Here is a 24,459-nt window from a genome sequence, read left to right as displayed (position 1 = left end):
TAGTATTTGATTAATAATAATTTTATTGGTCAATTCAGTTCATAATTTGATTCATGGAACACTTTCTATGTTGAACATAAACCTATAAGAAATTTACATATATTTCAGTTTGCTAGGCTAAATAAATAACTGTTCAATTATCTTTGGGACATAGAAATAACAGGGAAAAAATTACATTTTTTTTTTTACTTTGGGTACCAACCTGCTTTTGATTCTATAACAAAAACTTCTGTTTTTAAAGTGATCTAAATAAAAAAAAAAAAAGCCTACCATCAAAACATGTTAATTTATGCTCCAAATGGCAGCTTAATGAAAGTTATTTCAGCAGAAGTTTGCTAACAAAAGGGTTAAACATCTCATTGGAGAAAGAGGAAATTGTAAGAGCCTTTCTATATTGAAATCAGTAATACACTTAACAATAAACAGATGTTATTTGAGTCTCATCTGTGGGCCTGTTGCTGTTTTCAGTCTCAAATTCATGATTCATAAAATCTAATATAATTTTTTACTGAAAATCTTAGCAGTAAATTATTTTTAAAAAAAAGTTGTAATCAGAAAATAATAAATGATCTCACAACAATCTGATTGTTCAAAGGTCTACAGCAGTTGTGTATGTATTCTATCTTTAAGCAAATTTTTATAATAGTACAAAATCCTAAGATAGAAGCCACACAACTAGGATGACAAAAAATTAAATTTGATTCAATAATTTATCTTTGTGAATATTTCACTTCATGATTATAGATCATCAGAGAAACCTTGAAAAAGTAGTAAAAATAATTCTACAAAACCATTCCATGTGCAGATGTACAGAGCCATAGAAATATTGGTTTCTAATGTAACTGGATGGATAAGACCTTGAATTGTAAGGAAGAATTATAAAAGTAACCCCTCTCCTTCACCGGTACTTATTTTATCAGCCCTGGACAATGAAAGGTAAAATCAACTCTGGCATGATTTGAACTTAGAATGTAAAAAGGATTCAGAGACAAATATAAGCATTTTGTCTGACACTCTACTGCTTCTGCCAGTCCAACACCAGAAATAATGAAATAAAAGAACCCAGTTTCTAATTAAATATTTAATTAATAAGATGCTTCTATACTGTTGAATATTAATCAATTGTCTTGCCCATTTAGCACTTATTCTTACAAGGTAGCTATGCTTAAAACTTGTGGTATTTAAATAGTCTATAAACTCAAAATTATTAGGCTTCACATCAACATAAGATTTAGACATTTTAATATCCCAGAGAATGTATTTTTTAAGAAGGTTGTGTGATTTAACCATTCCTTTGAGTATCTTCATGAAATACAAATATTTAGTGAATGGTACTCCTTCCAGCCCCAATCTCAAACTATTTAACAGAATTTGAGTTTTCTATTAAAAAAAAGTTTCTAAGATGTTCCGAACAAGTGAATTAATATTACATTTGTGAAAACGCAAGTGGTTGAAGCAATAGTTAAGAGAGTAACATAACTAGTTGGTTACTTTATTGTTCTGAGTTCAAATCTTATTAAAGTTAAGATTACATTTCACCACCTTGGAATCATTACACTAACTAACAGTAATATATTGGGGTGGGTGAGAGTAACTTCAACAGCCTATATTACAATCTTTACATAAAGGATGAGATCTTTATTAAACATTGTTGAGCAATTGTTAAATATGAAAACAATACTAACTGAATGAAGAAAATAGTATTTAAAATATTTCAAATGATTTTATTAAATTTCCATGTGTGAAATTTTAAAAGGGACAATTGTACAACATTTCAAGTCTTCTAATGTACAAAGATGAGGCTAATGACAAACACTGGAAACTTCATGTGATTGCTAATTACTTGGTCATTTCATAGTTGATTAATTTATGTATATTAATTAACTCATTACTGAGGGCTTGTTACTAATGTTTTAGTAGCAGAAATTTGTATAAGTGTTTGAGGTGGGGGCAGGGTGACACAGACTGATTGGAATAAATTAGTATTAGCCTAGCTAGATGATTGAAGGGTTTTCATTTTGATGGAATACCATCTTTAGGCTTACACTAATGCCTAGTTCTCCGTCTTTGACCTTATTCACCTTACAGTAGAGCAAATGAGAACAAACAATAACGATGTGCTGAACTAATGAAGTAGAAATTAATGTTTACTTTGATGGTTTACCAAATTGAGATTGAATTCTCTACTAGAAGTGACAGAAAAGGAAATGTAGTAAGGGAACTTGGAAAGAAAACATTACACACAAGATGTAAGTGCAAGCATAGATGTATGACTAAGAAATTTGCTTCCAACCATGTAGTCTCAGGTTCAGTCCCACTATGTGGTACCTTGAGCAAGTGTCTTCTACTACAGCCACAGGTTAACGAACACCTTGTGAGTGAATTTGGAAGACAGAAACTGAAAGAAACCTGTTTTGTGTGTGTTTATCTCTCTTTGACTTGACATCACATAGTGGTTGTAAATGAGTGTCACTGTCATATAAGCAGTGTCGTTCATTACCAGTTTTCTGAAAAAATGCCTGGCTATGGGGAAATATTACCTTATTTGGAAACAAGTCAGAAGTAGCAACAAGAAAGGCCATAGAAAATTTGCTACGATGAATTCCACTTGACTCATGCAAAAATGTAAAATTGGGTGTTAAATGATAATGATTTCACATGTGCGTATGTATATATTATTGTCATTTCCATGCTAGCATGACCAGACTGAGTTGAGGAGTTTAGTGAGGCAGATTTTCTACAGGTGGATGCCCTTCTTGTCACCAACCCTCACCTGTTTCCAAGCAAGGGAATATTTTCCCACAGCCAGACATATCCGCACAGAATACCAGGAATGAATGACACTGCTTCTACGACCGATACGCATTAACAAATCTCATGCAATGTCAAGACAGACACACACACTGGGCTTCTTTCAGTTTCTGTCAACCAAATCCTCTCACAAGGAGTTGGTCAGCTCAGAGTTATAGAAGAAGACACTCTTACCCAAGGTGCTACAGCAGGACTGAACTCAAAACTACGTGGTTGGGAAGAAGCAAACGTAACTACAGAGACATGTTTGTCAAAGATGCTAATTTATGTTGGCTTTGAGAGTTAATTTTAATAAGCTAATTTACATAATTACAGTTTTAGAGGCAAGTAGTTAAAATTGTATAAAAATGGTAAACAAGGACCTGTTGCTGTTCAGGTGTGTTAGTTACAACAGCTTTTATTAGTTAAACAAAGCCAACAGAATAAGATATGTTATTAAAATAAAAAGTCAGAACTTATTTACCTTGTGTACCAAGATACTTGTCCAGTTAAACACTGAAAATCAGTTCTGCATTAAAAATATATTACTTAACCCTTTCGTTACTGTATTTATTTTGAGATGCTCTGTGTTTCTTTCAATTAATTTTAAATATAACAAAGAATTTAGTAAAATAACATAGTTATCATTCAGCTAGTGTTAGGAACATAAATTGTGACTAAGGTTTAGTGGAAGATTTTAATTCAAAACTTATGAAAACAAGACAATTGTACTCAGAGCCAGAGGTGGTTTCAGCCGGGTTGGTATCAAAAGGGTTAAAGAAGGGAAAATAATATAAGGTGAAGTGAAATCATTGTTGGATCATTTCATACAGAAGAAAGACTGATAGAAAAGACAAGCATTAATGGTAGACTTTTGTCACAGTTTAAAATCAGCACAAAATAAAATAGCTTATCTCTGTCACCTGATGTACATCTGTTTAGAAATATATTCTGTCATGTTTGCAATTAAAATGTCATTACATAAAGAATTGCAGTTCTTTTAATTTGTCAAAAACAAAGTCAATGACTATGAAATGGGAGAAAATTTAAAGGAAGAAAGTAAAACAGTTTTATGGATAAATCATGTTGGATAGACTTTGTTCTTTAAACATACACTAAGCATCTTTACACTTGACACTTTGTGACCAAACAGTTCCGTTTCTAGGGATTCAACAACATTGTTTCATAGAATCTGATTCATGAAATTTAACAAAATGGTATTCAAAACTATCATTAGTCAATGATTTTTCTTAAAAAATATAATCAACAAATGAAAGGAAATGAGTTCATTACATGATGTCTAAGATGGAAAAAGATGAATTACAAGAAGTACTGTATTTATAAGGACTTGACAACCATTTTGCTAACCCCAAGATCAGTCATAAGAATAAATTTTCAACTACTAAATAATAAACTGATTTTTAAAATTCTACTGGAGAATTAAAGCTGTATCACCTGCAGAACTAAATTAACAGGTGAAGCAATCATTTTTAAAAAGTCACAAATAACATGAAAATATTAACAAAAAAAATGTAATAAGACTTGATTGTTTTTGTTTTAAATGAAAACATTCACCAAGTTTCTGACTGGGAAATAATCACACCAGATTTTAGCCTTAAAGTCTAAATTCCTTTGAATCATACAGGTAAGATAAATATTTAATTTCAAATTTAGTCTTTATAATAAGAGAAGGAAAAGATCTGAAATAAAGACCATGAAGTTACAACAATAAAAAAATGTGACAATTCTAAGGAGACAGATCAAATATTCAACACAAGTTGGATTTATCTTAAAAAAAAAAAAAAAATTCATGTTAAGTTACATGTTTAGAAATTGTTAAAATTGGAAGACGAATATACAGGTAGAATATTGATGAAAATTTTACTTGAGACTGATACAGATATAACACACAACCTGTCTTCACTCTATACAGCTGTAAGACAAAGTTGTTGAAAATCATTTTTTCAGAGACATAACTATTATTGAGGAGAAAGTGATATATAGACATTTAACCCAAAAGATTTCTTGCCAGAACAAATGAGAAGTAAAATGTGAAAGACTTTCTAGAAATGTATCTGATGAATACCAACTTTGGAATAAACTTACTTTCTCCACATATTGATTGATGACAAATAAATTAATCAAATTAAATAATTTTGAATCTTGTTTCTCTGTATAACTGGAAATCATGGTCCCATCAAGAGACTAGACAGGTATTTCTGAGAGACAAAATGGAGAAAATAAAATGTCATGGAGTTATTTCTGAAAACAAGTGAAATATTGTGAAAAACAAAAACAGAATTGTATCTAAACAATAAACAAATATATAAAAGAAACCATTTGGAATTTGCTCCAAAGCGAAAGAGGTAATTGGTAATGTGAATGATAGAAAGTTCTTCTCAAACATTAAAACAGTGAAATGCTTCTGGTTTGAAAGATTGTGCGAGAAAACAGTCAAAATCAGATTCATTAAAAGTAAAAAGACAAAATTGAAAGAAAAAAAATTCAGCTAAACAGGAATGTTTGTAAATAAATTTTGTGGGAGTTTATGGTCAAGATGTTGTGGGAAAAAAAAAAATGTTTTTATTTGCATTCTTTTTAGAAAAAAATGAGACTACCAACTGAAGTTATTGTCACATCATGACATAGCAGGCCTCATTCTCTTTTCTTCTCCCCTAATACTAAGTGCAGTTCCATAGGTGACACACCAGTCTACTTTCAGATGACCGAAATAGGACTGAATCTGAAGAAGCAAAACAAAATCACTTCCATCATTCATACCATATTTTGTTTGAGGTGTTTGATGAAGTATCAGAATCGCTTCCAATGTTTACATGATTGTAAAATGATTCGTTTTATTTGACAAGTGGTTTGTTTAGATGTGTGAGGGCCTCCTGCAACTGTAATCTTCTGTTCATAAGAAAAACATTGACCCATAACAGGATGACTAACATTCCCAGTCACTGAATTGACACACACACATGCACGCATATGTGTATGTATATATATATATATATATATATATATATATATATATATATATATATATATATATATATATGCACACAAACATACATACATATCTATGTGTGTGTGTGTCTCCTCTTGACATCACAATATTGTTGTAAATGAGTGTCACTGCCATACAAGCAGTGTCATTTGTTTCCAATATTCTGCGAGAACTCATCTGGTCAAGGAGAAATATATCACCTTGCTTGGAAACAGGGTGATGGTTGGCGACAGGAAAGGCATCAGGTCACAGGAAAATCTGCCTCAATAAACTGTCCAACCCATGCTAGCATGGAAAAGTGGACGTTAAAAGAAATGAATGATGACGATGTAGTGTAGCTATTCACAAAATATACAACAAGAATATACATACTGGCCTTGAAACTGTTGTACAACGATGCCACCACCAATCTCTGATAAGAGTATCATAACAAGAACAATGCACGCACCAACAGAGAAAATATTTAGAAATATTAAAAAATATTTCAAAACAATAATGTTGATTTCCTATCATGTGGATAAGATTTAATCCAGGAAATATATTTAGTGACCAAATTCTAACAGATCAAATTTGGTCACTCATGGCAACAACTTTCATTCAAATAACAATTTCAGCTTAAAAAAATAAAAAATAATAATAGTTCCCGATTGTTGGAGACCTGCAACTTTTCTCTCACCAACTTAGCAGCTATCATCTGCCCAGCTAATAATAAAGCTTGAAAAACTATATACATACATACATATATGTATTAACTGCTGACTATGTCTACTCTTAAAAGAGGAGGTCTCCAATATTTTTTTTTTTTTTCTGTATATCAGGGGAATTTATTTTATGTTAAAAACTAGTGGTGGAAATATATGCATGTTTCATATGTAATGTGTGTGTGTGTGTGTGTGTGTGTGTGTGTGTGTGTGTGTGTGTGTGATCATTTGCACGTGCGTATGTGTGAGTTTGTGATATGTCTCTTACACACTAGTTGATTGTTTGAAAGGAGCTGCTACAACAATCAAGAGAACAGCTTTAACTATCACAGACCACGATGACATGAAGGTATCAGTATTGTGTTGTTGTAATGTTTCAGGACCAACATTGAGTTGACTAAGTCAACAGACAGGCCAACGTGTCTAACTTGTAGCTTTTCCTCCAGTCCACAACGGAAACACTGCACAGATACAGTGTAAGGATGTACAGAAAATATGAATGTGCAAGAAAATGCACACAGAGTTGTTCAGTAAGGGATCTTGTTTTGATAATACTGTAGCATATCGTAGGTTTTGCCTCGCCAATTTAAGTAACAGTCACGAATAATTTTCAGTATGAAATTTGCTGCATCTCGTTCATTGGCTTGGGGAGCAAAGCGGCTGCGCAGGAGTTTGATAGTTTGTCCACGGAAACATGGTAGTCCAGTGTCGAGCATCAGTGATACAAGAGATACGACAGCTTCTTGATAAGGTCTGTTAAATGTAAACAAAAATATCTAGATATATCAAGATTATTTATACTATATGATTTAGGTAAACACAGTTTTTGCATAAATTCAGTATCACAATTATGTGTTTATGGAGATGTACTTGCATAGCAAGTGACCTGATCTGAGATCGTATGCTAAAAAAAAAAAAAACAATTGCAGCATGGAAGATGTTTGTAAGTCATTCAAGAACATACAAAAGCTGTTAGTTTCACTTCAACATTTAAATTTCATTTGTATCAAAATATTTTCATCACTTTGAAACTGCGACCTGTCCAATGACAAATCTTCATGATGTAGCACAAAGTTTTGTCAGTGAACAGGTCGCAGTTTCAAAGCGAAGAAAATATTTTGATACAAATGAAATTAAAATGTTGAAGTGAAACTAACAGCTTTTGTGTGTTCTTGAATGGCTTACAAACATCTTCCACACTTCCCAATTATGTAATTATATATTTAATGCTGCTTATCTAAATTAAAACAGCTGCTGAACACAAAATGTGAATTATATACAAAATGTACTAGTATATATACAAGGTGCAATGGGTAAATTGTCACCATTTTATAATTTTTAATTTTGTGCATGCACATTGTTTGTCTTTGATTTTGTTGACTACACAGTATAGTAGGGTCAATTGGGCACCATCTGTGAGAAAAACAGCAACATGACGCAATTTACTCTGCCAGAAATTTGGAAACGACATGTTGTACTGCTTGGTATTCTCGCTAGAAGCTCCAATACATTTCAGAGTGTTTGGGTGTCAATTTGAGGACAGTGCAGAGGATTCAGAAAGAGTTGGACGAGGCTAATGGTGATTACAAAGGTCTTTGGAGTGATCACTAGTGATGGTGACATTATGCCTCCATTCATCTTCCCACACAGCCTCAGCCTCAACACGGAGGCCTACATCAAGTACCTGGAGGAGATAGTGTTGACCTGAGTCAAGAGGGTGGCTGCTAGAAGACCCTATGTCCGGCAAGAGGAATCTGCACCATGCTACACAAGCAGGAGAACCCAGTCATGGCTGTCAGACAATTTCTGCAACCACATCACCCCTAACATCTGGCCACCTAACTCCCCAGACTGCAACCCCCTTGATTATTATGTGTGGGGTGCAGTTGAGTGAGAGACCAACAAAACTCCTTCTAACACCAAAGATGAACTGAAGGCAAGGATTATGGCAGCATTCACCAACTTAAACAAGGAGACTGTCCAGAAGGGTTGCAGGAGATTCCAAAGTCGTCTGGAGATGGTGGTTAAAGCCAATGGCGATTTCATTGAATAAATTTACTCTTTATTAATTCAAGATATTTTTATGTAATTTTGGTAAATATATCTGTTACAATGAGAAGTCAGTGTTATTTTCATTTCTGCATAATTTAGAAGACAGTTTATTCACAGCACTTTGTATATACAAAAGTGTTGCTGTCTGATAAATATGAATGTACATACCTGATGGCCAAGAAACCTTGAACACAGAGCTCTAAGAACCACTGGAATGGTGGAGCTTCCATTTTACCACCCATTATCATCACCATTTCATCTGTTAGTTTAATGTCTGGTTCCCAGCCTAAATTTCCTCCTGGTGAACTCTCAAACATAAACCCAAAATCTGAAATAAAATTGATGAGGAAACATTTTGTCAGTATAAAGACAGATTTGGGGCAATTGGGATCGTCTCGGCCACAGCTTTGTAGGGGCAAGTGTATGATTGGTTAAATATACCCTACTGCATTGCTGACATTCATAACTTTAGCCCCTGGATCAATGGGTTATTAATTGACCCTTAACACTACAAGAGAAAAAAAAATAAGTGGAATTTCCCCTCACCCCCCATTTCTCTCTTTATTAATTCAAAAGACAAAAAACAGATTTTATACAGTGTGACTCTCCAGCCTTCTTCAGGTGTCTTGGGGAAATTTCGAACCTGGGTTCTCATACCTAAGGTATTTTTCAATGTTATTATTATTATTATTCATGTCATTGCCTGGAATTGAACTCAGAATCTTGGGGTTAGTAGTCCGTGCTCTTAACCACTACGCCATATGCCCATGGGCTACTAACCCCAAGATTCTGAGTTCGATTCCAGGCAATGACCTGAATAATAATAACATCGAAAAATACCTTAGGAATGAGAACCCAGATTCAAAATTTCAAAATGGATGCCCTTCCTAACAGCAACCACTCCAAGAGTAGTGGGTGCTTTTTACGTGCCACTGGCACAGGAGCCAGTCATGGTGGTGCTGGCATTGGCCATATTTGGATGGTGCTTTCTACGTGCCACCGCCACGGAAGCCAGTCGGGGCGAGGGAGCTGGCATAATGTATCTTACGGTTTCATATTAAATATTTTGAAAATTAAATTATTTTGACTAGATTCAAGATCTAAAACTTATGAGGAAAGGAAAACGTTATGTCGTGACTTTCATACATTTCCCAAGAAGCATCAACCATTTCAATTTGATATTAAAAATAAGATGTGGTCTAAGTCCACCAATGGTTTACCACTGACTTAGCATCATTTATCACTCGTCCACACTGTTGATTTCTTAGAATAGAACAAAGCTTCAAATTTATAAGGTAGAAGAGAAATATGGGAAGTTGTGATGTTCATGCATTTCTAAAGTCATTCATATCTCTTCAGTGGAGTATTAAGGATACCCATATGAAACCAAGGATATTTTAAATAGATTTACTTACCAATATGAACAATATGGCCATCACCGTCTAACATTATGTTTCCATTGTGTCGGTCTTTGATTTGTAAAATGTAGCTGATCACACTGTAAGCAGCCATGCTCACAATGAAGTTACGCCTTGCCTGAAAATAGACAAACAACAACATTTTGAAGACCTTGTAAGTTACTTCACATTATATATCATTAATTTTACATCGTGCCTTTGTTGGGTAAAAGTTTATAAGAGACCAATCACTCCATACCATCCCTAACAATGAGTGGGACTATGCAACTAAGATGGAATAAAAACCACAAGGTATTTTATCCTACCCCATCCTTCCTGTACTGCCACTTATCACCTCGTCTTTCCTAAACTATTTCTTTTGTGTTCTTCCTCACCACACCTCCACCCTACTTCCATCTCTGACCATCTGCCACTCTCCTCAAACACTCATAATTTATCCACCCACCCTTCTCAATCTTCATATTCATTCTCTCTCTCTCTCTCAATCTGAGGTGGATAGGTTTGTCTCCTAATGCAAGACACTGTTTTTGGTCCATCAATACCACTCCCCTCAGTTGAAGGGCCTTGTCCTACAAGTAACTGCTTGTGCTGCATAAAAAGCACCCAGCACACACTGCTTCAGCATAGTTCCTCTGATAAGATGCTATTCCTAATGACAACCATTTTACAGAGACATTGGAACAAAATGGACCTCCTTCCACCCAAAATTCCTTCCTATTGTTTTATTCACAATCAAGCTCACAAACTTATGCTCCTTTATTTCTCTCCCTCTATATCTACATGATAGATTCTTAGTCTAATCAACTGACTTTGCTCTTGAAATTTAACAAAAGAAAAAAACATTTTTCTTGCTCACATCAATTGGCTTTTCAAGATAACATCCATTCCTAATAGCAATGTCTTTAGCTTAAAAAAAAAAGGATTAGATTCTACAATTGTAGCTATCCTACTTACTTGATGTTTTCTAGATTTGAAACATTGCATGAGCGCTTGTCTTATTACACAAATAATCACAGTTAATTGACGTTTTTCAACCCACTAGATTCTACCACATACATACACACACACACATTATCACCATCATCATTATTGTCATTACTTTAACATCCAACTTTCCACACATGTGGCAGACAGACAATTTGCTGAAGTAGGTTTTTCTACAGCCAGATACCTTGCTTTCCTGCCACCAGCCCCCACTTATCTCCAAGCAAGGTAATATTTCCCCATGGAAGATTGCAAATAGATGACACTGCTTGCATGATGGTGATGTTTGCATATAATTATCATGTGATGTCAAACCAAGGAGACACAAACACACACAAACATTTTCAATACAATGATAGGAATATACCAATACCCTTTATTCATTGGACAATAAACTTTGCTTGTGAAGACCTATTGAGGCAAGTGAAATCAAAATTGCTGATGTGGTCAATGACAGTACCGCCTGATTGGCACTTGTACCAGTAGAACGTTGAAAGCACATCCAAATGTGATCGTTGCCAGGGCGACAGATTGGCTCCTGTGCCGGTGACACATGAAAAGCACCATTCGAACGTGATCGTTGCAAGCGTCACCTTACCGGCACATGTACTGGTGGCACGTGAAAAACATTTGAGCATGATCGTTGCCAGTGCCGCCGGACTGGCTCCCGTGCAGGTAGCACATAAAAACACCTTTGAGCATGGTCGTTTCCAGAACCACCTGATTGGCGCTCATGCTGGTGGTATGTAAAAGCACCCACTACACTCTCAGAGTGGTTGGCATTAGGAAGGGCATCCAGTTGTAGAAACTTTGCCAGATCAGATTGAGCCTGGTGCAGCCTCTGGCTCACCAGTCCTCAGTCCTCAGCATGGAAAGCGGACGTTAAATGATGATGACATCCATCTCTTGTTTGTCAGTTCATAGCATTCTCCTTTCCAGTATCTGATGCTGAAGAGAAGATAACTTCTATGAAATGCATGCCTCTATCAGTCTGCCTAGGGAGCACTTCAAACTAACTTGGTGTGTATGCATACATTTGCCTACAGCAAGAATTTTTCTCCATGACAAAACAGTGAATGGCATTCTTGTGGGTTTGAATATGCCCCAAGCTAAGCATATCTGAACTGGTAACAAATTTGTATGTATGTGTATATATATGGGCCACCAGGAGGCAAAGTGGCCGAGCTCCTTTTGAGTGTTGGGCCTCACAGAGGCAATGACTGAGACCGCTGACATTATGCCATGCTTGAGAAGAAGACCCGTCAAGCTGAGCAAAATCACAGTCATGGCAGATACCAGTGTCACATAAACAAACCTTGGTGTCATGCAAATGGCAAATAAAAGCACCCATTACACTCTCAGAGTGGTTGGCATTAGGAAGGGCATCTAGCCATAGAAAACCATGCCAAATCAGACTGGAGTCTGGTGCAGCCTTCCTGCATGCCAGCCCAGTCAAACCGTCCAACCCATGCCAGCATAGACAATGGACGTTAAATGATGATGACGTGTGTTCATGTGTAATACAGAACTCTCCTTAAGGTATTTTCCCTCAAACTTCTTGTAGCCCACATCCAGTAATGCACATGGGGTACATTTCCAGTGAGGTTCTTGGAGAATATATCCTGTGAGGCCCATGGGACACATGGAACTAGATGACATTTGCTGACCAATTCCAGCACTAAACAAAACAGATTTCCTTATATCTTCCAATGTTTTTTTATTTATATTTTTATTGTCTCTGCAAAGTACTGCAACGTAAAGGACAATCCCATAACCATTTGACTGTAAGCCACAAGAAAAACTGTTGAAAGATGAGCCCCCAAATGTGTTTCTACACAAATGCTTGACTTGCTAGAAGCTGCAGCCTTACAATCCTTAAATGATATTCTGATGAAAGAAAGGATACATTGGGCAGTCAGATCGGTGATACCAAAAAGCTTGGAACATCTTTGATCAAAGAGATGATCTAGAGTTAAACTACTAATGCTATTAATACTACTACTACTACTACTACTACTATGTAGTGAAGGAGGTAAAGAGAAAGAAGAAAATGCTGAGAACACTTACAGTTTGGAAGTCTGTGGTATCTTCATCACCATATTTATTTATGAAATATTGATACATATCTATATCAGTCTGTCGACCAATTTGGTCTCTCGATTTGGCATTGGGAACACATTCTATAACACCACACTATTGAATAAAAAAAGGAAGAAGAAAAAAAAGAGTTTCAATGTCATGGATTAATCTAACAACGATTATATTATAAACTATATAAATGATATTTACTGGAAATTATGCAATCATATTGATGATGATTATAAAATCTTGAAATATCTTCTTACATATGAGGATGAGTCAAAAAGTAACGCCATTTTGTTTAAGACAGGTATAATTACCGAGACAGGAACATGTATCATACATCAAAATGAAGCTGGTCCTCTGTGGATCACATCCCTACTTCTCAACATAGTCACCGTTTCTTGCAATAGCAATGTTCCACCTTCGAATGAGAGCATGTATCCCTGCCCCGTAAAATTCTGTTGACTGTTCTTTGAGCCACTTCTTCACTACAGTTTCTACTTCCTCATCACTGGAATAATGTTTGCCCCTCGAACCCTCTTTCGTGGCACCGAAGAGATGATAGTTCAGTGACGAGGAAGTGAAAACTGTAGTTAAGAAGTGGCTCAAAGAACAGTCAACAGAATTTTACGGGGTAGGGATACATGCTCTCATTCGAAGGTGGAACATTGCTATTGCAAGAAACGGTGACTATATTGAGAAGTAGGGATGTGATCCACAGAGGACCAGCTTCATTTTGATGTATGATACATGTTCCTGTGTTGGTAATTATACCTGTCCTAAACAAAATGGCATTACTTTTTGACTCACCCTCATACATATCATGTAATGCCTGTTTTCCATGCTGGCATGGGTTGGACAGTTTGGCAAGAGCTGGCCAGCTGCAGAACTGCCCAGGCTCCAATTCTCTGTTTTGACCTGGTTTCTAAAGCTTGATTCTCTTCCTAACACCAACCATTCTACAGGGTGTACCTGGTGTCTTTTAGGTAGCACTGACAAGAGTGGTTTTTACATGGCACCAACACAGGAATATAAGTATGTACATGTGTATGTATGAAGAAATTTCAAGAAGAATTTGCAATCATCATTGTCATCGACTTCACAAATATCATCATAATTGTGTTACCATTCACATTTCAATGCTCACATGGGTTGGACAGAATTTGCTGGGGTAGCTTTTCTGTGGTAGGATGATGTTGCCATCACCAATCATCACTTCTTTTGACAAGCAAGGTAATATTTTTCCATGGCCAGACATATTCTCATGGAAGATTGGAAATAAGGACACAGTGATGGTAACAACACACACACGCACTCTTACTTGTTGAGCTTCTTTCAGTTTCCATCTACCAAATCCACTGACAAGGCTTTGATCAGCCCAGGGTTATAGAAAAAACCACACTTACCCAATGTGCCATGCAGTGGAACTGAACCTGAAACCATGTGATAGGGAAGTCAATTTCTTACATCATTGTATAATCACCAGTAAATATTTCCCTTTCTCACAGTTTACCAATTAGAAGTAGTGGTAGGTTTGTGGATAAACCAACTTACCCCAGGATTAGTCGCAACAACTCTGTATGGCTTCAAGTAGAGCTCTAGACCAGCCAATTCAAATATATTCTTGAACATTGTTATCACTTGTAACGCCAACATATCCTGAAACATAAAATTAAGAAGGTCTCCAGTTCTATAGAAATTAGGAGGTTTTTTTTTTGTTATTAGAATATAACTGACATATCTGTGATATTAGACATATAAAACATGATAAAATCACATCATCATCATCATCCAATGTTTTAAATCCAGGTTTTGTTCCTGTTAACAGGGGTGGCCAGATCTACCTCAATGCCATAGCAACCAAGTTAAGCAGGTGCAGCCCACCCCATCCTTTGGGCTGGTTGGTGCCCATTCTCCTTTGCTATCATGAGGCTTTTTTGGAGCTGAATTTTCTACAGGGAGCATACCCTTGCTTACCCCTAACCTCAGTTTCTAGATATGAGTGGTCCTGAGACCAAGGACTCCACCACAATTTTTAAGAAATGTGGTGGAAACTCAGGAAGGCAGGGACACTACTCCCTGAGCCCCCTTTCGGAGCCCCACTACCTAAATATTTGGTATGGTGTAACCAAGTCTTTGTAGTCAACTTGGAAAATTGGCATTAAGTCACCCCTTCCTCCAGAGGCTACACAACAGAATCTTCATCGAATGTTAACAACCTTTCTTGTCACCCATGCCAAAAGCTACACTGAAATTCAAAGTCCAGTAGAAGAGATGGTGGCAGGTTATTATATACCTTCAGTGGACAATGTCTGTTGTCTGCCACTGCCAATCATTTTAGACTCTTGACCATTGAACTAAGGTAGCTTACTGTCAAGACTGTACAAGGTGCAGCAGTAAAACCTCCCCTATTTTACACGGCTATGAATGTGGCTCTATTAAAATAAGGCAGGTGATAATGGTGTTCGTGCAGCTATTTTACTGTTTACGGTGGTGAACTTGGCAGAATCATTAGAACAGCAGGCAAAATGCTTAGGGACATTTCATCCGTCTTTATGTTCTGAGTTCAAATTCCACTGAGGTCGACTTTGCCTGTCATCCTTTTGGGGGTTGCTAAAATAAGTACCAATTGAGCACCGCGGTCAACATAATTGACTTACCCCACCCCACTCCAACCTTGCTGGTCTTGTGCCAAAATGTGAAACCAATCTTTTACTGTTTCTTTTCTTTCACTTACCATCATGGTTTGGACTGTTGCACATTTATACATATGTTGTTGAAACATTGGTCAAGAATGGTGAATCTGGGACATTTTTTGCTGCCCCCTAATGAACCATCACATCTACCTCTTCTACATACAGTAACTAATACCTTTGATAGAAAATAATTTTGTAATGTTTTAAGAGCTATCTTACATGAATTATATACATTTTACACACTTCTGAGATACAGAACCCTGTTAAACTATAAAAAAAAACAAAACCTGAAAAATCAGAAATTATAAAGATTTTAAAGTAATGTAATGAGAGGGTTTAGGGTATTTGGTAAAAAGGTATTTATTATTTACCTGCCGTACATCATCACCAACTTTAAAAATACAAGCTTGCCAATGCTGAGGGGTGCCATCATTTTCTGAACCATATGATTCTTCCAGGCCAAGATTTTCTAGTTCTTTTACTCCACATTTTTTGACAGAGAATCGAGCTAAAAATGGTGCTTTTGCTGCACTGAAATTTAAATGAAAATATTAGGAAAAAATCTTTAATTTCCTCATAATTAAATCAATATGAGAGACAATATGGAGAGACAAGTTACTGAAGAGATTGCAAGAGTGCAATGAAATGATTTAACAAAAAAAAAAAACAAAAAAAAAACAAACTAACTACTGTTTATAAATTAATAAAGGACTGAACCAGTGCGTGTGTTTATTACTGGCATAATGCCTCTCCTAAGGTTTAATTGTAATTCTTTCAACACATGCATCCACATCAAGAATCTTGCACACCAAATACACATACAAAATAAATCAATATGACAAATTTAAATAACTCTAGAATAGGTATGAAAAGTCTGCAACAAGAAAATCATCATCATCATCATCATCATCATCATCATCGTTGTTTAACGTCCACTTTCCATGCTAGCATGGGTTGGATGATTTGACTGAGGACTTCGCAAGTGGAGTTTAGTGTCCAGTTTAACTCGATTTCAATTTCACTTGCCTCAACAGGTCTTCGCAAGTGGAGTTTAGTGTCCAATGAAGGAAGGAAGGTACGCATAAGTAGACTGGCTGAGGCCTTAGATTTAGGTCTCACTCAGCTTGCCGGGTCTTCTCCTGCACAGCATATTTCCAATTGGCAGAGTTTCTACAGCTGGATGCCCTTCCTAACGCCGACCACTCAGAGAGTGTAGTGGGTGCTTTTACGTGCCACTGGCATGGAGGCCAGTCAGGTGGTACTAGCAACGGCCACACTCAAAATAGTGTATTTTATATGCCACCCGCACAAGAGCCAGTCCAGAGGCACTGGCAACGATCTCTCTCGAAAGTCCTTACACATGCCGCGGGCACAAGTGCCAGAAAGGCAACACTGGGCACAGGTGCCTTCACGATTTCGCTTTCCCCAATAAGACTTCGCAAGCTGAGTTATTAGAAAAATAAAATAAAATAAAATATCCATACAGACATTAAGAGAATTGGTAGTTCTATATTTTATAAATTTAGTGTGGACACCAAATTTAGAAAGTCTAACAATAAATATATTTGATGTCTTACCTTTGCATTGGTGTACCAGAATGATAATCTATTCCTACAACAACCGCTTCAGGATTAGAAGGGAGGTACACACCTGGTAGTAAGAGACAAACAATATAAAAAATATTGGTATTTGCTTTGTTAAATTTGGACGAGTAGTGACCATTGGACCAAAAATAAACCATACATCACATGTTTACCAGACAAACCCGTTACCATTCATATCATACAGAATCTAAATATGGTTCTAAATATGGTTAGGATGATGTGTACACCTTAGAATATGAGGATGTACCAAATGGTGCAATAACAGAAGCTTGCATTAAACCTGATGAAAACAACAATAATGATAATAATAATAATAATGATAATAATAATAATAATAATAATAATAATAATAATAATAATAATAATAATAATAATAATAGTAGTAGTAGTAGTAGTAGTAGTAGTAGTAATAATAATAATAATAATAATAATAATAATAATAGTAATAATAATAATAATAATAATAATAATAATAATAATAATAATAATAATAATAATAGTAGTAGTAGTAGTAGTAGTAATAATAATAATAATAATAATAATAATAATAACAATAACAATAATAATAATAATGGTTTGAAAGGTGGCAAGTTGGCAGAAATGTTAGAATGCTGAGCAGTATTTCATCTGTCTTTACGTTCTGAGTTCAAATACTGCTTAGGTCAGTGTTGCCTTTCATACTTTCAGGGTCAATAAATTAAGTACCAGTTGCATACTGGGGTCGATCTAATCAACTGCCCCCACCTTCCCAAAAATTTCAGGCCTTGTGCCTTGAGTAGAAAAGAATAATAATGGTTTCAAATTTCAGCACCGGGCCAGCAGTTTTTGAGGGGAGGGCTAAGTTGATTGTATTGACCCCAGGACTTACTTGACTTGTATTCATTTTATCAATTTTGGCAGCATTTGAACTCAGAACATAAATACAGAAGAAAGGTTGCTAAGCATTTGGCCCAGGGAGCTAATGGCTCGGACAGCTTGCCGTCCTGTATGCCATCGTAGTCATGGTGGTTACGGGTGGCACACAAACTGGCACCCATGCTGGTGGCACGTAAAAGCACCCATTATACTCTCAGAGTGGTTGGTGTTAGGAAGGGCATCCAGCCATAGAAACCTTGCCAAATCAGATTGGAGTCTGGTGCATCCCCTCAGCTTACCAGCCCTGGTGAAACCATCCAACCCATGCCAGTATGGATAACAGACATTAAATGATGATGATGATTCTTTCTACTACAGGTACAAGGCCAAAAATTTGTGGGGAGGGGCATAGTTGGTTATATCGACCCCAGTGTTTAACTGGTACTTGTTTCATTAGCAACCCCCGAAAGGATGAAAGGCAAAGTTGACCTCACTTTAGATCACTTGAACTCTTTTCTTAATTAGGAGTTTTTTGGGTTTTTTTAGAATATACCTGACATATCTGTAATATTAGACATATAAAACATGATAAAATCACATCATCAAGATCCATTGTTTTAAATCCAAGTTTTGTCCCCATTAACAGGGGTGGCTGGATCTACCTCAGTGCCATAGCAACCAAGTTAGGCATATGCAGCCCGCCCCGACTTTTGGGCTGGCTGATGCCCATTCTCCTTTGCTATCATGAGGCTTTTTTGGAGCTGGATTTTCTACAGGGAGCATGCCCTTCCTTATCCACAACCTCAGTTTCTAGACAGGAGTGGTCCCAAGACCAAGGCCTCTATCACGATTTTTAAGAAATGTGGTGGAAAACTAACTCTCTTGAAATACACTGCTTTTGTTCAAATGTTCAACACTGTTACAACATCCATCATCAAGGTTCCACATAACAAAGAGAAAGACATCAGGGCAAAATCTCACTTTAGTAATGAAGGGTTTAGATGGACAACTCCATGTATGTATCCATGCCAGTGTCCATGGGGGTGTAGCCCTTAATATGATCTGGCTTAACTCCCTACCAACATCCAGCAATGTTGGTAAAAGTCTAACATACATATCCTTCAGTCCAAGATATTACTGGAGAGATGGATGTGTGTGTGTGTATGTGTGTATGTATCATCATCATCATTTAACGTCCGTTGTCTATGCTGGCATGGGTTAGACAGTTTGACTGGAGCTGGTAAGCTGCACCAGACTCCAGTCTGTTTTGGTTTCTACGGTTGGATGCCCTTTCTAATGCCAACCACTCCGAGAGTGTAGTGGGTTCTTTTACGTGCCATTTGCCATCATCATCATTTTACATCTGTTTTCCATGCTGACATAGGTCAGATGGTTTGATAGGTGTTGGCAGGTGAGAGAACTGCACCAAGCTCTGCAGCGGGGTACTACTTTGAAGAATTTTTAGTCAAATGAATTGACCCCAGTAATTGTTTTTCTTTTTTAAGCCTGCTACTAATTTTATCAGTCTCTTTTGTCAAACTGCTATGGGAATGAAAACACACCAACACCAGTTGTCACGTGGTGGTGGGAGATACATTCTCACACACACACACACACACACACACAGAACAGGCTTCTTTCAGTCTACTTCAGTCAAATCCACTTACGAGGCTTTGGTCAGTCCGAGGCTATAGAAGACACTTGCCCAAGATGCCACGCAGTGGAACTGAACTTGGAAGCATGTGGTCGGGAAACAAGCTTCTTACCACACAACCATGCCTAAAATTTTGATTGAGATATTTTCATTTCATCCGTTTCCCTATTTTAAAACAACCGATTCAAGATTGTCCAGTTTAAATTGAAGCCAAAAGTGTTCACACACACACACACTATGTAATTCAAAGTAATACAATTATTGATTGAACATTGATTAAATTGTAGTGAAACCCATTTGCCAAGTAAAATGGCAACGGTTCATGTTTTACCTTTTGGAAGTTGAACTTTTGATAAGGCCTTCAAGCAAGCTTCTTTTCTGTCTGGGCCTTTGGGGTAGGGCCTGAAAATAAAGTAGAAACAATTGAATCAGAGGTCTGAGAAGTGGATCTTCTGAGAAGTATAGGGCCATTGCTGATCTTTGTACTATTTCATTTGAGTGTAAATTGTGTCTGCTTACCGAATTTCTCCTGAGATGTTGGTTATCTTTCCAAAGAATTTAAATTCTCTTTGGTAAAACTTGAGAGCAGCTCCAGATAAGTTCTTTGTGATGTCTTTCATCAAACTTTCCAGTAGATCCCCAATTTGATCTGAAAAACACATCACACCAATCAAACTATTTCAATGCTCCCACCATTAAATATAGCAACACACACTTAACTACTGTTAAATTAAAAATATTTATGCTTAAATGAATTTATATCATCATCATCATCCTCCTTCAACTCCCACTTTTCCAGTGCCTACATGGATTAAATAGAATTTCTACAGCTGGATGCCTTGGCAGTCACCAACACTTATCTGTTGCCAATCAAAAAAGAACTTTGTTTACCTTAATTTTGAAAAATAAAAGAATAAAAAACCACATTATTGATGGGATGATCCAATATATATATATATATATATATATATCGTACAATGTCAAGACAAAGAGATACACATGTACATATAGTTATGCACGTACAATGGTCTTCTTTCAGTTTCTGTCTACCAAATCTGCTCATACATTTTGATCGGTCCAAGACTATAGTAGAAAACACTTGGTCAAAGTAACCAAACAGTGGGACTGAACCCAAAACCACATAGTTAGGAAGCAAACTCCTTAACCCAACAGCCATGCATGCACCTAATCAGAAGGGGACAACTTGTAATGTACCTACCATCTTTGATGGTTGCATCTTCATCCTGGTAGACATTGGTTTGCATGTTCCACAGAAGCTGATGAGCTAGTAATGATGAATACTTTGATGCCCACAGAATAAATTCTACAACATAACCCATCTGTGAAGAAAAGAAGAGAACCATTTGTAGAAGTCTTAGACTACAAAATTGTGTCAAGCTATTGACCCATCTTACCACAGACACACACACACACAATGGTGATGATTATGTATATTTTATGAATATTTAGTAGTTCTGAGTTCTGTTTTCCCTACTTGCATTGCCAAACTCATACATATATATAATGCTCAAAATACGAAGTAGAAAAACAGCCAGCAACTGATGAAGGGTCGTTTTTTCATGTTGCTTGTCTTGTTTTCCGTTTGTTTCTTTCGTTGTTCACAAAAAAGTTTGTATTCCATATTGTCGCATTTTATGTTGTTTACGTTCCATGGTGTCCTATGCCCATATATGCATGTATATACAAATACACATATGTACATATATATGTGTATGTAAGCATATATATTTATATATTTATATTATTATATGATTGAACACCACGCATCCATTTCCAAGTAAGTATATATATGGCAATTTTTTTTACATGATTTTTAGCGACGAATCTGATCATCCTTGGGATATGACTCTGGAGGAAGCAATAGAAACAAATTCTCCAAAACAAGTCAGAGATCTGTTTGCAGGTCTTCCCATTCAGGGTTAGTTGCTTAAAAGCTATGTACTATTTTAGATGATGATATATATATCATCATTTAAAATCTGTATTCCATGCTGGCATGGTTAGATAGTTTGACAGGATCCAATAAAAGCAGAGGATTGTCAAACTCCAATGTCCGCTTTGATATGGTTTCTATGGCAGAATGCCCTTCGTAACACCAATGACTTAATAGAGTATTGTAGGTGCTTCTTTCATGACTCTGGCACTAGTGGGGCCACCAAGTAACTCACAAGACCCCTAAACAGAGAGGGAGGTGGCTTTGTGCCAGTCATAGAGAGACTTAAGTAAGAAAGAGGGACAGAAACAAGTTTTAAGTTACTTGTAAAAAAACTGTCTTTGATAATGAAATAAACACAGGTTACACAAAACTATTATATTTGAGCCAAGTTCAGCTTGGCAAAGTTCTGACTATGAGGATGAAGGAAATGCTTTTAAGTCTATTCACTTTTGTGGTTTTACTATTGTAACATCTAATGCAACCTTGATACTCACCTTATCATAACGCAGCGCTTGTACCAGTTGTGGAATGTAGAAGATAAGAGCATCCTGAAAGATAAATTATTTTTGATGAGATATGGGTTTAAAGTGAAGAAAACTTCAAAACACTTATTATAGTTATCATCGCCATAATCATCGTTTTAACATCCACTTTTCCATAATGGTATGAGTAGGACAGAGTTTGTCGAGGAAAATGGCAAGAGAGATGATGGTGAAGATGTGTTGGGACATGCCCTCGAAGGACATTGGGGGTGGTGAGGATAGGTGAGGTGATACAGAGATTTAGACTGAGTGAATGGGCAGGATAGAGGGGATTGTAGCAAATGGAGTGAAATATAGGAGAGGCTTGGGGTGGGTATCAGGTTACAATAAAATTGTCAAATTTAGAACTTACTGGTGGATATGAACGCAAAGATCGTACTGCAAACTGAGCCGTTAGAGGATGTGGTGGAAACTGACGGGAAAAATAGGACAGTGCCACCCCCGGAGACACAGCTGCCCAAGTAAGAACATGTACCAACTGGAAAATAGAGCAAGACAAATATCAGATTAAAACTATGAAATTCTTCATGCTTTCTCCTATCATTGAAGCTAAGATAAATATATTCTGCTTTTAAAATTAAAAAGTTATTTAGATCTAAATTTTATTGGTAGCATTACTCTCCTACAACATTCCTACAAATTTTGATGTAAACTATTTTTTACTGGATCAAATCTCAATTTTTTAATGCCAAAGTGTAGCTAGGGACCAGTCCTCTCCAAAAATGTTAACAGTTTTCCATTTGGTTATGAACTGAATTAGTGACAAGCTCTGAAAGATGCTGCATGTGAGTAAATTGCAGCCTCAACAATATTATTCAATTCCTACTGTACTTGAATGACACACACACACACACACACACACACACATACACACACAGACGGTATCAGTATTAAAAATGGAAAAATTAAATGACTCAATTCCTGAGACAAGTAGTTGTTAATAAAAATTATAACAACCTCATCTTTGGAGATGTAATATGGATGGGAATATTAAAAAATATTTCATTAAATAAGGCTAATCTCCAATCTTTATCAATTGCCTTATTTCCCATATTCGTATAAGTTGGAGAGGAATACAAATTCAAATATTGTATTTTGAAAGGGTCACACTTTCACTAAAAACACACACCTTGGTTATGTTTCACTTCAGTTGATCGATTGATTAATCAGTTAGTCCATCAAAGTCCTTTTGTCACAGCCTGTGACCTTATCAATGCAGTAAGATCTTAACATAAGAACTTGCAAAACAAACTGCTGAGGAGAAAGAGGTGTTCAAAGGGTACATAGTCACTGAACAAGTCACAGATTGTGATGAAAGGACTTTGACAGACTAATCCATTTATTAGTCAATCAATCAATTATCTTCTTCATATCAAGAATCTTCCAAAATGAATTCAAATATTTGTTGTTTTTTACTTTTCACTGGTTTCTCCAGCCATGACCAACCTATCTTAATAAAATCGGTGAGTGTTTTATAGTTACATAAGGTAAAAACAAATGTTCAGACTGTATCATGAACCAAAGACATATATTGAGGTGGGGGGGGGATAAGAAACACAAATGGCTGACCTCAGGAGCATCAGCTTCAACGCTGTGGACTGTCACTAAATAATTAATAACTTCTGGGATTTGATTTACCACCATTGGGTTAAGTCGTACAAGGCGGGTTACCTCTTTTACAAGGGCTTCAGAGTTTTTAAACCTGAGAAGAAAAGAAACAGAAATTACAATACAGACCACTAATTAATTATTCATCTATTAATCTATCACCAACGCATTAATACAAACACACACCTGCATAGGAAATGAGGTTATTTGAGTTGTTGCCTTTCGAGCGAGATCGTTGCCAGTGCCCCTGGACTGGCTCTTGTGCGGGTGGCACATAAAAGACACCATTTCGAGCGTGGCTGTTTTCGTGCGGGTGACACGTAAAAGCACCCACTACACTCTCTGAGTGGTTGGCGTTAGGAAGGGCATCCAGCTGTAGAAACTCTGCCAAATTAGATTGGAGCCTGGTGTTGCCATCCAGTTTCACCAGTCCTCAGTCAAATCGTCCAACCCATGCTAGCATGGAAGGCGGACGTTAAACGATGATGATGATGATGATGATATGG

The 24,459-nt window shown here is 36.5% G+C and overlaps 1 protein-coding gene across 6 annotated transcripts in view; it reads right to left on the bottom strand.

Moving 5' to 3' along the window:
• Nucleotides 1–1,703: 1,703 nt before the first annotated feature.
• Nucleotides 1,704–24,459, bottom strand: part of LOC106872207 (phosphatidylinositol 4-kinase alpha) — a 140,131-nt gene continuing 117,375 nt past the window's right edge. For all 6 annotated transcript variants that reach the window (XM_052969097.1, XM_052969100.1, XM_052969101.1 and 3 more), the window contains 13 exons: nucleotides 23,915–24,047; nucleotides 22,698–22,823; nucleotides 22,298–22,351; nucleotides 21,066–21,186; nucleotides 20,366–20,495; nucleotides 20,178–20,248; nucleotides 17,311–17,383; nucleotides 16,105–16,264; nucleotides 14,592–14,696; nucleotides 13,023–13,148; nucleotides 9,969–10,089; nucleotides 8,722–8,881; nucleotides 1,704–7,254 (listed from right to left, as the gene is read on the bottom strand). In XM_052969097.1, the coding sequence (XP_052825057.1) occupies nucleotides 7,029–7,254; nucleotides 8,722–8,881; nucleotides 9,969–10,089; nucleotides 13,023–13,148; nucleotides 14,592–14,696; nucleotides 16,105–16,264; nucleotides 17,311–17,383; nucleotides 20,178–20,248; nucleotides 20,366–20,495; nucleotides 21,066–21,186; nucleotides 22,298–22,351; nucleotides 22,698–22,823; nucleotides 23,915–24,047 (1,606 nt within the window). In that variant the 3' untranslated portion in view covers nucleotides 1,704–7,028. The remainder of the gene's footprint in view (nucleotides 7,255–8,721; nucleotides 8,882–9,968; nucleotides 10,090–13,022; nucleotides 13,149–14,591; nucleotides 14,697–16,104; nucleotides 16,265–17,310; nucleotides 17,384–20,177; nucleotides 20,249–20,365; nucleotides 20,496–21,065; nucleotides 21,187–22,297; nucleotides 22,352–22,697; nucleotides 22,824–23,914; nucleotides 24,048–24,459) is intronic.

Source organism: Octopus bimaculoides, chromosome 6, assembly GCF_001194135.2.
Source record: "Octopus bimaculoides isolate UCB-OBI-ISO-001 chromosome 6, ASM119413v2, whole genome shotgun sequence".
Taxonomy (NCBI): domain Eukaryota; kingdom Metazoa; phylum Mollusca; class Cephalopoda; order Octopoda; family Octopodidae; genus Octopus; species Octopus bimaculoides.
This window is presented reverse-complemented; position numbering and strand designations above follow the sequence as displayed.